General features: G+C 49.9%; 1 protein-coding gene across 2 annotated transcripts in view; it reads right to left on the reverse strand.

Moving 5' to 3' along the window:
- The window catches only part of LOC119461793 (putative methyltransferase-like protein 7A), a 57,613-nt gene that overhangs the window by 29,807 nt on the left and 11,876 nt on the right, over window positions 1-15,930 (reverse strand). Inside the window, exon 2 of one of the 2 annotated variants that reach the window (XM_037723175.2) lies at window positions 8,794-8,943. The exons of the other annotated variant lie outside the window; for it this stretch is intronic. Within the exon in view, the coding sequence (XP_037579103.1) occupies window positions 8,794-8,943 (150 nt within the window). The remainder of the gene's footprint in view (window positions 1-8,793; window positions 8,944-15,930) is intronic. 2 annotated transcript variants of the gene reach the window in all.

The following is a 15,930-nucleotide window of genomic DNA, read 5'->3' on the forward strand; positions in this document are numbered from 1 at the left end:
CCCTGTCAATTATAACGCCTAGAAACTTGTAAGATCGAATGTAGGGTATTCTTTGGCCATTTATCAATACGCTGTAGTCTGCCATGGGCTTCCGTGTAAATGCCACAAGTGCGCATTTCTCAGACGATATTTCCAGACCTCGATTCCGGAGGTAAATAGCAGTCTGAGATGCGGCTTTCTGGATCCTCGCACGCAGTTGTAGGCGTGTTGCTGCAGACGTCCAAACGCAGATGTCATCCGCATACATTGATAGCTGAACTGTGCTTGGCAGGTGCTCAATGAGAGACAAGAGAGTCAGATTAAACCGCACAGGGCTGAGGACACCGCCCTGGGGGACGCCGCGGTAGCTGTAATGTAGAGAGGTGTGGCCGTCCTCAGTGTTCACGAAAAAGGATCGCATGGAGAGGTAGTCGCGTATCCATTGAAACATCCGGCCACCCACACCTACCTCTTCGAGAGCAGTAAGTATGGCTTGATGTGTAATGTTGTCATATGCCCCTTTCACGTCAAGAAACAAGGAAGCGCAAAGACGCTTTCGGCATTTTTCGTGCTGAACGTAGGTGACTAGGTCGACGACGTTATCTATTGATGATCGACCACGGCGAAAGCCCGTCATAGCCTCTGGGTAAATGTTGTGGTACTCTAGGTACCACTCCAGGCGTCCTAGGATCATTCTCTCCATTACTTTGCCCACACAACTAGCCAAAGCGATCGGGCGATACGATGAGAGCTCCAAAGGCGATTTGCCAGGCTTCAGTAGTGGAACCAGGCGACTGGTTTTCCAGCTTATCGGGAGCGTGCCATCTCGCCAAGATTCATTGTAGAGCTCTAGGAGAACAATGCTTGCGCGCTCACCCAGATGACGTAGGGCTCTGTAAGAAATGCCGTCAGGTCCTGGAGCCGATGTGCGTCCACACAAAGCTAGTGCTGCCTTAAGTTCATGGATTGAAAAAGGTAGATCCATGCGTTGATCTCGCGGTGGTGGAGAGCTACTCGAAGGCGGAAAATTGTTGGGAGAAGTGAGTTGGCCGGATAATCTGGCGCAGAACTCTTCTGCCACGTCAATATCCGGTCGCTGTTGTGAAAGGGCTAGGGCCTTGAATGGAAACCGCTGCACGGGCAGTGTCCGGAGACCTCGTACCGTCCTCCACAATTGCGATAAAGGCTTGCGAGGGTCTAGAGACTCACAGAACGCAGCCCAGCGCTGTGATTCCAGCTTAGCTAACCGGCGCTGGATCTTCTTTTGGATGCGTCTGGCGGTCCGTAAATTATCCATTGCATGCGTGCGGCGGTACCTTCGTTCAGCACGTCGACGAATTGCTCGAAGTCGTTCTAATTCTATATCAAATTCCGTTAGCTTCGAAGAGCATGTAAGAGTGCACATAGTATCTAGTACTGCACTCTTGATAGTCTCTTCCAAACGATGTGAAATGTTGTCTTGACAGTGCTCTTCCATGAGAGACTGAAATTTGGTCCAGTCCACTCTTTGGATGGTATCGCGTATCTTGGAAGGAGATAATCCGCTTATTTTGACGTATGTGGGAATGTGGTCACTCCCATGTGTTTCTATATCTGCAAATCACCCAGCACGTCTGACGAGGCTTCGTGAGACAAACGCCAAGTCCAGACTGCTGCTGTACGTGGAGCCACGTAAGAAGGTAGGACTGCCGTCATGTAACAACAAAAGTTCATTGTCATGAGCGACGGATACCAAATGTCTGCCTTTCGCGTTGATCTTCGTACTGCCCCACAGTGTGTGATGAGCGTTGAAATCCCCAATGATGACCCACGGATCAGGAGTTGATGATAGGATGTCGCGTAGTCTTGTTTGATCAAATCGACTTGATGGAGACAGGTAAGCGCCCACAACGGTGATGGTAAGTTTCTTCTTTTTCACTGTTAGACATATATATTGATTGTCGTCATGAGGAGCCACAGGCTGTAGAATGTACGTGAGATTGCGACGAATAAACACCATAACCTTTCTGTTTTCACCAGTAGTAGATGACATGAATGATTCATATCCAGAGAGCCTGATTGTGCGGGATAAGTTCGGTTCGCAGATGACAATGATCGGAAACATATGGGCGTAAACGAACCGACGAAAATCAGCAATGCGCGATCTCAGTCCCCGGGCATTCCACTGAAAAATTGTTGCTTTTCGGACCTCATCCCTGAAAGGCAGTAGCTGTTGAGCCATGGTCTACTCAAGGGCTGCCAGCATCCGGACTCAGAGCGTCCAGTACTTGAAGTGCACTTCTGGCTGACAGGTGTCTGCATGTTGTTCAATAACACGCGAATGGCATTCATTAGGGGTCGCAGAAGAGCGACCACTTGCTTATCTGTATTCTGCAAGTCATCCGATGCAGCACCTTGCTGTACTGGAGGAGGTGGCTTCTGCTGTGGCTCTGCTACTGGTCGTGTAGGCGTAAGAGGTGGCCATTCCTTTGTAGAGAGAGATCTCCCAGTTTTCTCTTTTCCAACCTCGGCGTTTGTCGCGCTCAGAGCAGCAGCTGGCTGTGTTCTATGAACGGTCGACCTATCTTTAAAAGTTAACGTTGTCCGTCGTGAGGACCTTCGACGGTGGCGTCGTCTTCGTCGGACTTTTTCAGCGGCCTCTTTGTGGGTTGAGCTGTCTCTCACCATTTGTCTAAGAATAGAAATCTCTTTCTTAATTTGTGGACAGTCTTTGGAAGAAGCACTGTGAGCACCCTGACAGTTTGGGCACTTCAAAGTAGTTGCGCTGCACTTGTCTTCTGGGTGGGGTTCGGCGCAGCGGGGGCATATTGCGGAATTTCTGCAAACGCCCTTCACATGGCCCATCTTCTGGCAGTTGAAACACTGCATAGGCCTCGGAACATATGGTCGAACCGGGTGGCGAAAGTGGCCTACCTTCACGTACGAAGGAAGACAGTCACCTTTGAATGTTATTCTGACACAACGTGTGTTGCCGAGGCGGCCCACGTACACAATGACGTTGTTTTCGCTTGCCAGTTTTATGAGAATTGGCAGGTCTGCATTGGAAATTTCGTTGTCGATGTCATAAATGACTCCTGTTACAGTGGCACCATCAGCGGGCACGATGGATCGGACTTTGATGTTGCCCAGTTGCGTTATATGCTGCAATGTGTTCAGCGCACTCGAGTTCTTCACATCGATCGCCATAATGTTTTTCCTTGTATTCAGCCTGACATCTTTAATCTCATTCGGCACGGTGTTTTCTAGATACAAGGAAAGTGCTTGCCTGTTGAGCACGCGCAGATTGTCAGTTGTGTTCTGCGGCACGAACAGGATGGAATGAGGCCATCGTTGAGGCGCATTTTTCACGGTGGTCGAACTTGACGCCGAAGACGCGTTTATGATCCTTTGTTTGGCCTTGCGGTGCAAGACAGGTTGAAAGTTGTCTTCCGAGGACTCATCACCTGAGGCGGAGTACAGCTCGGTGTCTTCGCTCTCACTAGACGTGTTGCCTCGCTTCCTCGAAGCGATGCCCGCCGGTGAACCGGAACCAGGCGGGGCCCCGTGAACTTGTCCATCCATCACCGCGATATGCGGGGCGGTAGACCCCACAATTGCAGTTAGAAGTCCAGAAAAACACAAAGACGGGTGAGATGCGTTCCACAGAAGAAACACTTCGTCTTCCTCCCCGAGTCCGAGAGGGTTTCTCATGCGCTATAAGGTGTCGCCGACGATGCTTTTAACTTGCACGTTTACACCAACGTTGATACCGTCGACACAATGATCAAAGAGTGCCGGCGGTTTGAACACGCCAAGAGCCGCCGTATAACCCATAGATTCACCCGGCTGCCTAATACGGCTGCAACTTCACCGTGTGATGCCGTACGCCAGCCGCCCACCTGTGACCACGTTGCACGCGTTGTTCGTCACGAAATTGAACCTGCCAGTCCTGCACCAGGCCGGGCATCAGGCCAGGCACATTACTCGTTATTGCCGTCGCCGTTGGACCTACGCATCTCGCCAGACCTCCATGCACCCTACTCCTTCTAGTACGTTCAGCCGCTGGTTCCCCTACTTACTACTCGTCGTCCTCCCACGAGCCTCTTCCCTCTGACGCCACAGCTCCTGTTCGCCGCTTCTCCCGCTCCCCGTCGCCGCAACGCCGCCAATCCCGCTCTCCGCAGCCTCGCCGCTTTTGCTCGCCGTCCTTCTCTGGATACTCGCAGCTGGAAAACTAGATAGTGCAGCTTATGGAAGTGAAGCTGCAATGCCATCGTCCCCTGCAAATCCTCTGCTGACTCTCCCCCGTCACCATAGCCTCCTAGAAGTCAAAGTAGACAATGTTCCTGTGACCGCCCTCATCGACACTGGCGCACACTTGTCTATTATGAGCGCCCATTTACTCCGCCGCCTGCAGAAGATTATGACGCCGTCTACGACACAGGCAATATGTGTTGCCGATAGTGGTGCTGTTGAAGTGATCGGAATGTGCACCGCCCGTGTCAGAATTGCCGGTCGTCGCACTGTTGTCCTTTTTGCCGTCCTTGCCCACTGCCCCCACGACCTTATCCTTGGCCTTGACTTTCTTTCGGCACACTCAGCCTTGATTGTTCTTCTGAAACACTCTGCTCGATCTTCCACTTGTATCCGATGCCTGTGAAACGCCCGTCAGCCGCTTAAGCGCCACTGCTTTTGTTCGCCTACCACCTCGAGCCATCACGTACGTGTGTTTGTCATCGACCCCTCCCGTTCCTGTAGGCGACTATATCGTCACTCCGATTACTGACGTACGCCTGACGCGCAATGTTACTGTACCACATACCATCGCCACATTAGCTGATAACTGTGTGTTCCTCCGGCTACTCAACTTTGGTCTGACCCCCCAAATCTTGCCCCACAAGATGTCGCTTGCCCACCTCACCGCTATAACAGACCATGACGTCAAGGTTGTCGCCATAACTACTCCTGAAGAAGCTGAAGTTTCCCTGTCACGAAGTTCCGACGACAGCATTTTTCGCAACATGATTTCATCAGACCTTTTGCCTGACCAAGCCGATGCTCTCTGCCGTGTTTTGGCCTCATAAAGCGACATTTTCGACATTCGTGATCGACCCCTGGGCCATACTAAGATTGTGACCCACCGAATCAACACTGGCGACTCTGCCCATTCACCGTCGACCTTACCGTGTGTCCGCATCAGAGCGCGAAGTGATTCAAAAAGAACTGGCTAAAATTCGTGCGAAGGACATCATCGAACCATCATCTAGTCTTTGGGCCTCTCCCGTCGTATTAGTAAAGAAAAAAGATGGCTCCTGGCATTTCGGCATTGATTATCCGCACCTCAACAAAATCACCGAGAAGGATGTGTACCTTCTTCCACGTATTGACGACGCCCTCGACTGCCTGCATGGTGCCACCTTTTCATCCCTGGACCTTCGATCTGGCTGCTGGCAAATCGCTGTAGACGACTTGGATCGCGAGAAGACTGCCTTCGTGACCCCTGACGGCTTTTACCAATTCAAGGTCGTGACGTTCGGTCTCTCCAACGCACCAGCCACATTTGAGAGAATGATGGACACACTACTTCAAGGATTTAAATGGTCGACGTGTTACCTAGACGACATGATAATTTTCTCCCCACTTTCGCAACACACCTTGAGCGGCTTTCGACCATTCTAGCGATTTTCCGACGAGCTGGCCTCCAGCTAAATTCCTCGAAGTGCCACTTCGCGCTTCGTCAAATTACTGTGCTGGGCCACCTAATTGACGCTTCCGGTGTCCGACCAGACCCAGCGAATGTACGCGCTGTCACGAACGTTCCCGTTCCATGGTCTGTACATATGACGTTCGTAGTTTCGTGGGGCTCTGTTCCTACTTGCGCCGTTTCGTGCAAAACATTGCGGCGCTCGCACGTCCACTCACTGACCTTCTCAAACAAGCCATCCCGTTTTGTTGGGGTCGTCTACAAGCTGACGCCTTCTCTGAGCTCATCGCCGCCCTAACGACTCCACCTATTCTTGCCCATTTTGACCCAGCTGCTCCCACAGAAGTGCGCACAGACGCTAGTGGTCATAGCATCGGTGCGATTTTAGCTCAAAACCAACGAGGCAGCAAGTCGTCTCCTTTCCAAATCTGAACGCACTTACTCGATTACGGAACGGGAATGTCTTGCCCTTGTCTGGGCAGTTTCGAAATTCCGTCCTTACTTGTATGGCCGCCCTTTCGGTGTTGTCACTGATCATCACGCTCTCTGTTGGCTTTCCTCACTGAAGGACCCTACTGGACGACTTGGTCGTTGGGCGCTGCGCCTTCAGGTGTACTCTCACTCAGTTGCCTACAAGTCTGGCCGCCTCCATCTGGACGCGGACTGCTTGTCCCGCTACCTTGTTGACCAACCAGACGGTTCGGAGATCGAACCTAGCCCCTGCGTTATGTCCATGTCTCAGTTTGTCTAGATTGGTGCCGAACAAACGTCGTGATGCTTCTTTACGATCGCTGATTGACCGGCTAGAATCCGCACCTAATGACGCCTCACTGCGCATGTTCGTCCTCGTGAATGGAACACTTTACCGTCGTAACGTCCAGTCCGATGGCCTTGAGCTGCTTCTCGTTGTGCCTAAACATTTGCGTTCAACGGTCCTGCATGAGCTTCACGACGAACCAACTGCTGGTCACCTTGGCGTATCCCGCACGTACGACCGTGTCCAACGCCGCTTCTTCTGACGCGGTCTTGCCCGGTCTGTTCGACGTTACGTGACCTCCTGCGACAAATGCCAACGTCGGAAACGTCCTGCCACACCCTCGACTGGACTGCTTCAGCCGCTCTCCATCCCGACCGAACCATTCTTCCGTGTTGGTTTAGACCTTCTCGGTCCTTTTCCTGAGTCAAGATCCGGCAACAAGTGGGTATGCGACCAGGTATACAATCATTAGAGCGCTCCCTACCAGCACTGCTACTGACGTTGCCGATTTGTTGCTCCGCGATGTTATTCTACACCATGGCGCTCTAGCCAATTGCTCACAGATCGAGGCCGCGCATTTTTATCCCGAGTAATCGACGATCTTTTGCGCTCCTCCTCAACACAGCACAAGTTGACCACTGCGTATACCAACCCCAGACAAATTGCCTCACCGAGCGCCTAAATCGCACGCTCACGGACATGCTCTCAATGTATGTTTCATCTGACCACCGTGACTGCGACCTGGCGCTACCTTACGTGACCTTCGACTACAATTCATCGCGTCACGATACCACCGGTTGTTCGCCCTTTTATATGCTCTTTGGACACCCTACTTCCGGTTGCTGCCGCACCGCCTAGCGAATTTGCACGTGATGCCATCACTCGTGCCGATCACGCGCGACAGATCACCCGCTCTAGGCTGTCAGCGTCGCAAGCGACCCAGAAGCGCCTCTATGACAACCGGCATCACGACGTTCGCTTCTCACCCGGTGCCTTAGTTCTCCTGTGGTGTCCATCTTGTTATGTCGGTACACGGGTCCTTAACGAATCGTCCGCCAGGTCACAGACGTCACCTACGAGATTGTTCCTGTCTCTCCGACTTTGCCGCCTGCGATCGCTCCCAGTGACATAGTTCACGTCAGCATACTGAAAGCATACCACTCTCCTTCTGCCGAGAATGTTTGAAGTGTGCCCAGACGGCGCTTCTACCGCCGGGGTTAAGGCTACGAGAGAGACATTCTGCCTGGGGCAGATGACAACGAAGACTGTTCTGTCGGGTGCTGGTGGCTGTCCACCATCTTGGCTACTGTGTCTCCCACGTTGTGTAAATATAGTGTAGAGAGTCCCGCCTTGTGTTGTTTTCCGTAACAATATTATCCTCTTGGTGTCTGTCTGGTCTGAGCCAATGCCTGGTCTGAACCCAAGGCGCAGGAGCGCCGCCTGGCCTTCGGTGTGAAGTCTATGCCACAATGATAGCTCACGCCGTACTCGTTCTTATGGGTAGGGCACTGATAAAAACTTCGTGCGAACAGCAACAACTAAATTTTTACGCATTCTGCCGGGATACCAAATCGAAGAGAAAGGTCTAGTGCCCGGCCCTATCTGCGGCATTAAGAGCTGTAGAGTGATGTTGACTGGAAAACTAAGCGCGTATCAATTACACAAGGACACGTGGAGCAGACGAGGTCAAGCGCTAGAACAACTAGCCAGTTAGTCCTTCTGAAGTGTATAGTGAGCCAGGTTCGAAGTCAAAGCGATCGCGGCCCCCATATTGCCGGACTAAAATTTGACGCATCACTCATAAGCTGACACCAAAGCCTTTCATATCTACTTGTGAGCGTATGCTCAACTATTTACACTGACTGACAGTGGTACTTAGTTCAACAGCTGATTTTCGTCACGTTCATAGTAGAGCAGCACGAATCGCAAGATGGTATCCCTCTGCGCCGGGCGCCATGGTACAAAGAATTCAGGCACACTGAATTAGCGCTAAAAGATGTAGGACTAGAACGAGAGGCACACAAGAGACGACTCCTTAGCCCAGTGTGCTTTTCGTTCGAGTCCCGCGTCTGTCAGCGGTAGTAAAGCATGTGTGAACTCTGGAACACGCACAAACTAGCCCAATTGTCTTCTCTAAAGGTGCAAGAAATTCAACTAGCTGCAGTGAAAGTCATGGCGAACGCCATGACTTCGTCGTGAGCGTCGTGAGCTTCGTCAACGAATGACTTCGTCGTTCGTCGTGAGCGAAGATGGCCACAGTTAGGTGCCTCGTACTAAAGTGCATCCCGCGTTCGATGTGCCCCACATAAGACTGTCCAACAAGTGCCCTGACTTCGGGTATCGAACATGAGGAAGTGTGAGAAGAAGTGGTGACCTTGACCAATACTCGTCGGCACTCTCGCAGCACCTTCTCGGCGCAGTGGACGGAGCAGAGCAGGTGCGTCACGATCACCGCGTCGAAGTGCTGGTCGGGAACGTCGTGCATGTCCTCGCCGTAGCCGACGACCCAGCGTTCCATCTCCACCTGTAGGAACGGAACGAGAAGAGACGTTTACAAGCAGGCCTACCAATTGAACGCGTGAAAGCCTTAGCGCGCTATAAACAATCGCGCGAGCGGGGACGACGGCTCGTTATTTTGTGTCCTCTTCGCGACGTTTTCGACTGCATGGTGCAGAAGCTTTCATGTCGGTACCACGGAAATAGTTTACATTGCTCTATTCGATATCTCTAAGCTACGTTCACAATCTTAAGAGCGTCCGCATTGCAATGGGAGCAAAATGGCGTGGGAGCTTTGACGTAGGTTGCACGCAGGAGAGTGAAAGGAAAAAGAGCGGTCTCAAATGTATGTCAGGCCTCAGTCGGATGTCACATCCAGACGCCCGCGACCTAGATGTTGCTTATTCTAGGAATATTCCAATAAAGCTTGGACAATGCTGAAAAAGCATGGGGCATCGATTTGTTCGGCCCTACCGACCGCATGTATAGACCGCGAGTCGCGGATCTGAGTCCGTTGGAGAAAATCGGAAGGTAGACACGCGAAGTTACAACACACGAGGGGCGACCGCGGTACACTAGAACGTAACACAAAAGCGCCGCTTCGAAGAACTGATTTCACTTCAATAATAAGCTGCAAACAGGACACTTCACAGTCTGCCGAACGAGTGTCAACGATGAAATGAGTCCCCGTCCTGCTCAGTTCTCCATAGCGAAACTCTGCTTCAGACGCGCATCTAAACGTCGTGCACCGCGGACGGACTGCGGGGCGCGCAGTTAAAGCGACTTCCTGCAGGCCACCCCTGTCCGTTGCGACGGCGTCTACCATGCACGTGTTGCGGCAGGGTGAGCTAAAAAGTGCCTTCTGCGGCCTAAATCTTAATGGGGTACCATGCGCTCCGGTAGCTTATTGGCTATGACGTTGCGCTGCTGAGTGCGAAATGCAAAAATGCGCGAGTGCTTAAATTTAGGTGTCCGTTATATAATGCTTTACTACGGCGTGCCTCATAATCAAATCGTAGTACAGGCTCGGAAAACCCCAGAACGTATTTCTTTAATGGCGTGTCGCCATTTAGCTCCAGTGTTGTGGGGTTGGTTTTCAGCGAACCACACAGGCAGACAATAGAGGCGATACTTTGCAGGCACTCAGAAAATTGCAGTATATACAGTGTCCATATGCACTGCTAAGAACCCCAAAGAGCGCGTTGTACTGTGAAAGAGCTCCGTTTAATCAATGCGTGCTTCTTCAGCAGACTTAGATGATGCCTGTGAAGAATCCATCAATTAAGATTGCAGGCTGTTCGAGCTTCGATATCAATTGACGGTGTTGGTGCGGGGTAAACATCTCATACAGATGTGCTGAAGTTATTTTCTCTATTGGTGGGCAAGCTACGGTAAGGGCCGCGTTCGTATTTGTAATCGCTCTCAAAAAGGTTCCGTTCGTCAAGATTGCGCCGTTGTTTATATAGGTACGTTCAAATGTATCTTTACTCCCAGCTTCTCCCATCATAACCACATAAAGTCAACAGACGATGAAGCCAAAGAAAGCACCGGGAAATTAGCTGTGGCTGAAATTGAAATGCCGAAAATATTAAAGGAAAGGGAAATAAATGTGGGCGAAAAGATAACTTGCCGCCGGTGGAAGCCGAACCCAAAATCTTCGCATTGCGCGTGCGTTGCACTACCAAATGTGCTACGGCGAGGGCTATTAATCCTTCCATTAACTTGGGTAATTATGTTTACTAGATCTAGCCCTGGGAGTGTTCGCCAGCGCCACTCAAAGTCATGGTCACCATCTTTTGTTGCCAGATGGCGTCCCGTAACACGTGAACTTTATATACATTTATATGCGTCAGGCAGGGAGACAACCTCTAAAATGCTATTCACTACATGCTTAGAAGTACGGTTCAACGCCGAATATCTCTAACGTTCGGTTTGCAGATGACATTGTCCTGTTCAGCAACACTGCGGACGAATTGCAGAAAATGATTGAGGACCTTAAACGACAAAATGTAAGAGTAGAGTTGGAGATTAATATGCAGATGAGAAAGGTAATGTTCAACAGCACGGCAAGGGAACAAGAATTGGTGAACGGCAGTCAGCCTCTAGAATCTGTGGAGTACGTTTATCTAGGTCAATTACTAACACGGGACCCCGAAGAACGCAGAATAAATTTACAGAAGAATAAACACGGGTTGGAGCGCATACGATCTTAATACTTCAAATACTGACCTCTCGTGTTCATCATATTTCCCAACTATCACCACCGTAGCAGTTTGGGCGAGTTGGTATGGCGTGATTGAACGTAGGTATATATAGCGCACGAAAAAGATAGGACGAAAAAGTGTAACGGCAGTGCCATGCGTGTCTCCCCTCTTTCGTAGTCTTATCGTGCGCTACCTACACTGAATCACGCATACACAGTGCAAGCACCGCGTACCTTTATAGCCACTCGAGAAATATTTCGCCCCAATTTAAGTTGCAAAGTTCACACAGCCTCCAGATTCATTTCACGAAACACCGACAGCGAACCCAAACCATCGTGATACACAGGCGAGAAAGATGTTCCGCGGCATCTCCTTTGGAGAAATGTTGGACGGTATATTGCAAGGTTTAGTTTTGAGGAAAATATAATTAAGAATATTCTTGGTTTTACGTGCCACAGGCACGATTTGATTATGAGGCACGCCGTAGTGGTGGATCGATTATGACCACCAGGGACCGTGCCCCCAATGCGCGGTACACGGGCGTTTCTGCCCTCATATATATATATATATATATATATATATATATATATATATATATATATATATAAATGCGGCCGCTGCGGGCGGATTTCATTCCATCCCTCGGGCTCAGCAGCGCAATGCCAAAACCACTACTCCACCACATCGGGGTTGACCAAAAATTTACACTTTTCTTAATCATTATTTTCTTTTTTTCCTAGTTTTTTTTCGACATAGGATTAATTTGGAGTTCGACTCGTTGACAACGTCGTCTTTAGAGCCTCAAGGTACGTCGCTTCATCTGGCCACATACCTGGGCAAAAATCCGTGGGATGTTTTTATCGTGAATTCTATGTCTGCATGGCTGGCTCTGGGATTAGGGTCTCGCTGTTTCCGGACACTTCTTCGGCCATAAGCCAAATACGCCGGCGATAACACAAACCAAGCACGCAAGGATAATGCGAGCACTGACGCTCCTCGCGACCGGCGAAAGGACGCACGCGCAAACGGACCACGTACCTACGTCGTGGCGCGCAGCCATCATGCGTGCACGGTGCTCGATCTTTATCAGCGCTGCGCATTGCGGCATGCGCAGCGGCGCCACGCGGCAGGTCACGCGCACGGTATTTGTTTTAGGAACTTGGGGGTATTCCGCGGACAGTGGTGTGGATTAGCGAGCAAACGGGGGCGCAGCCGATATTCTAGTTGATAAGGTTTAGCTCGGGGGGGCTCCTATATCTAAATAATTTTTCTCGCCAACCACTACTCCAAATTTGCCTAAGTTTGTTGCATTTAAAAGAAAAGAAAGTAAAAATCTAGTGACTGCTGAAAGCGGAATTTTGATTCAGGCAGTACATTTTGTTATAGAAATTGTTGAAAATTTAAACATTTTCAGAAAACGAAACTGTCATGTTTACAACTCTAACTCAGCAGGGAAAAGCGACATCACAATCCTGTAGATTTCATATACTAGTACAACTAAAGCGGACAAAACTAATGCATTATACATGGCCCTTAAAGAATTTGTGAATGGGAGCTTTGCAACACCCGTGTAGACATTGGAACAAATTCAGGTCATATATAAATTATGACAAATTTGTCCGCTTTGGATGTTCTAACGGGCGCAGTTTACAGGACTGCGATATCTGTTCTTCGTGCAGAGTTGAAAATTATTTGCAAACGTGGTACTTCTATTTGTTTTAATCTTACCAAATTTCTGCAATTCTTGCAAAACATTCAGGTCATAAGTCATAATTCCGCTTCCTACATTCACTACAACTTATCTTTGTCGCTCAAATGCAACGAATTTGATTAAAAATGGCAGAGGGGTTATTTTAGAAAAGCATTTATACGCTTTACATGTATTCCAATAGGCGGCATATATGGTAGTATATATGGTAAGTACGTATCTGAGGAGCTGCAGGCCGTGCAACAGAATTAAAGACATATCGCGTGCGTACCTGAAACTGCCTCGCAGCGGCCGCGGCGCGCTGCAGCTCCTGAGAGTAGCAGTCGTGTACACTTTCCTTGGCTCCGGAGCTTCAGGCGAGCATCAGCAGCCCTGCATTGAGGGCTGCTGATGCATGCAGGGAAAATGGGTCGGAGCGCATATACGGCAGACATTACCAAATCCTGACTGTTAGCTTACCACTGTCGGTGAAAAGGAAAGTGCACAATTATTGCGTTTTACCGGTGCTTAAGTATGGGGCAGGAACTTGGAGGTTAAGAAAGAAGCTCGAGAACAAGTCATCGCAAAGAGCGATGGAACGAAAAATGTTAGGCGCAACGCTAAGAGAGAGGAAGAGAGCGGTGTGGATCAGAGAGCAAACGGGGATAGCCGATATTCAAACTGACATTAAGACAGAAAAAAATGGGGCTGGGCAGGCCAAGCAACGCGTAGAGCCGATAAACCGGTGGGCCATTACAGTTTGAGAATGGGTGTCAAGGGAAGAGAAGCGCAGTCAAGGACGGCATAAAATTTGGTGGGGTGATGAAATGGGGAAATCTGCTGGCGCTGGTTGGGATTAGCTAGTGCAAGACAGGGGTAATTGGTGATGTGGGGAGAGGCCTTCATCCTGCAGTGGACATTAAAAAAAAAGGCTGATGTGATGGTAATCATCACCATGATTACCAGCAAGGAAATGTAAAAACACGATTAATTTGGGCTGCCATGAAGTTGGCAGAACGTCGTACTGCTTCGGCGTAGCGTAAGCTGCTACGAGGAGAGCACTGAGGGAAGTGGGCCGTTCCCGGAGATAGCGCAGTCTGACACGGCGCCTAAGCACGAGCTGCCACGAGCAAAGAAGCCACGCGGGGCACGCACCCAGTGTTTCAAAGAACTGGCGGCATTCAAAACGAGAGAACTTTGTGTGCGATCATGACCTAGTGATTGGTTAGAGCCTCGGGCAGAAGTTCAATTCTACCATCGGTCACACGTTATTTGTTTTCTATTAAAACGAGGAGAGACAGGAAACTACCTACCTACCGACCGCAATGTACCAAGAATGAGGCAAAGAATGCTTCCCAACAAAAGAATGCGGGATCATACTGCAAGTGGAAGGTAGCCGGGAGGCCTACTTAACATTCATTGAATAGTTTGCTGGTGCTCAAAAAAAGATAAACAGACTCCGAAAACATTTAGATTTTGAAGCAGACTTTAAATATGTCCACGCAATATTATGGAGATAGGTAGCACCGCGCGGCGGAGTAGCTTGCTGTTCGACAGTCAGTTCGGAGAACCACAGCCGGCAGCGATCCGTTCTCTACTGAAAGCTTGGAGCTCCTAGTTCATTGATGTTTGATACGACTGTAGTTTTGCGAACGAGCTTTACACAAACGATGTCACCGTGGCTGCGACGTAAGTCAATTGTCAAGTGTCATGTAGCCACAAGGCGAAAGCGGGCCTTCAGAGCGAGCCCAGGGTGTGTCAGCGTCTGAGGGGTAATCAGCGTTCACCAAGGAAGCAGAATCGTCACAGCGAATATTTATTTTATTTATTTATTTACAGTGGACCCTACAGCGCCGAAGCATTACAGCGGGGGAGTGGGTACAACAGTACAGCGACGAGCAGTAACATAAAATCACACAGCGGGAGGACAAGAGAGCAATGTATCAAGACCAGTAAAACACAAAAGTAAACAATAGCTAAGTACAATACCTATTGTAATTCAGTCTACAGTAACTGGTTTGAAAGAACAGTATATCATCACAAGTCATTGATCAGTGGCTGGTTTTGAAAGAACCGTACAATCACGAGTCAAAAATTAACCTTCGAGTTTCCTATAGCGAGTTACCTTCGCCCGGAAACGCATCAGCGTCTCGCCTTGTGTGGTGCCACACGGAGAGGCTAGCCCTAATGCAAGTCGCGAGACCTGAAAGGAAATCGGTGCCCGTGTTGCATAAGCGCAGGCCACCGTACAAGCCCGCGAAGCGAGGACTGAAGGTCGCTCCTTGAACCCTATACCTTGGCACAGCGAACAACATGTGGGGTCGCCCAAAAGTGCCGAAGAAGCAGCAGATGTCGTGGAGGCATTGGCTATAAAATGTATCAACTTTGCAAAGCTACAGAGTGGTTGATGACAAGGCAAACATAGAGACGTCGGCGGAAAAGGCAGTCAGCACGATTAGCGAAGAAAGTTGGGCTATCTCGGTGCGTATTCTACAACTCAGGCATATTTATTTAGCCCTAGAGACGTAGGACAAGAACGATAAGCTCACCGGACAGGACGCCAGGCTTCAACTGAATTTTCGCCGAAACATTGATTTCCTAGGACGCATAGAACGCGGACACAAGGAAACAACGTTCATTTTTTAAATGCGAAGCATTTCTTGCCGGCGGCTCTGTCCGTCCCTCCATCCGCCGTGCGGTGTCCACACCGGCAGTGCGCATGCGCATCCTCCTCCCCCTCCTCTCCTTGTCTCATCTCTCCTCTCGGCATTCCTCCTCTCCTCTCCGGATTGCGCAACGAATGGCAACGCCTGCGGCTCCGCGCGCGAAAATGCGAAGCAGCTTAGGCTAGAGGTAGAGTGGGACGAGCGGCTGGGGTGGCGCATGCTTTGCAGTGAGACGCCCGATGTGGAAAAATACTGTGGCGGAGCTGCGATCGAAGTGGATTGGGCCGCATCAAGGTCGTGCTGTTGAAAACTGCTGGCGATACAGCTCGGCAGGGTCATTCGTACTACTTCGCGAGCTGATATTTGCGTTCAGACCGCTCAAATGGTGTTTATAATTGCATATGACATGTATTTATGCCTTAAGAATTTCTTGCTTTCTCTCCTTTATTTTATTTTAT

Source organism: Dermacentor silvarum, chromosome 8 (genome assembly GCF_013339745.2).
Source record: "Dermacentor silvarum isolate Dsil-2018 chromosome 8, BIME_Dsil_1.4, whole genome shotgun sequence".
Classification (NCBI taxonomy): Eukaryota; Metazoa; Arthropoda; class Arachnida; order Ixodida; family Ixodidae; genus Dermacentor; species Dermacentor silvarum.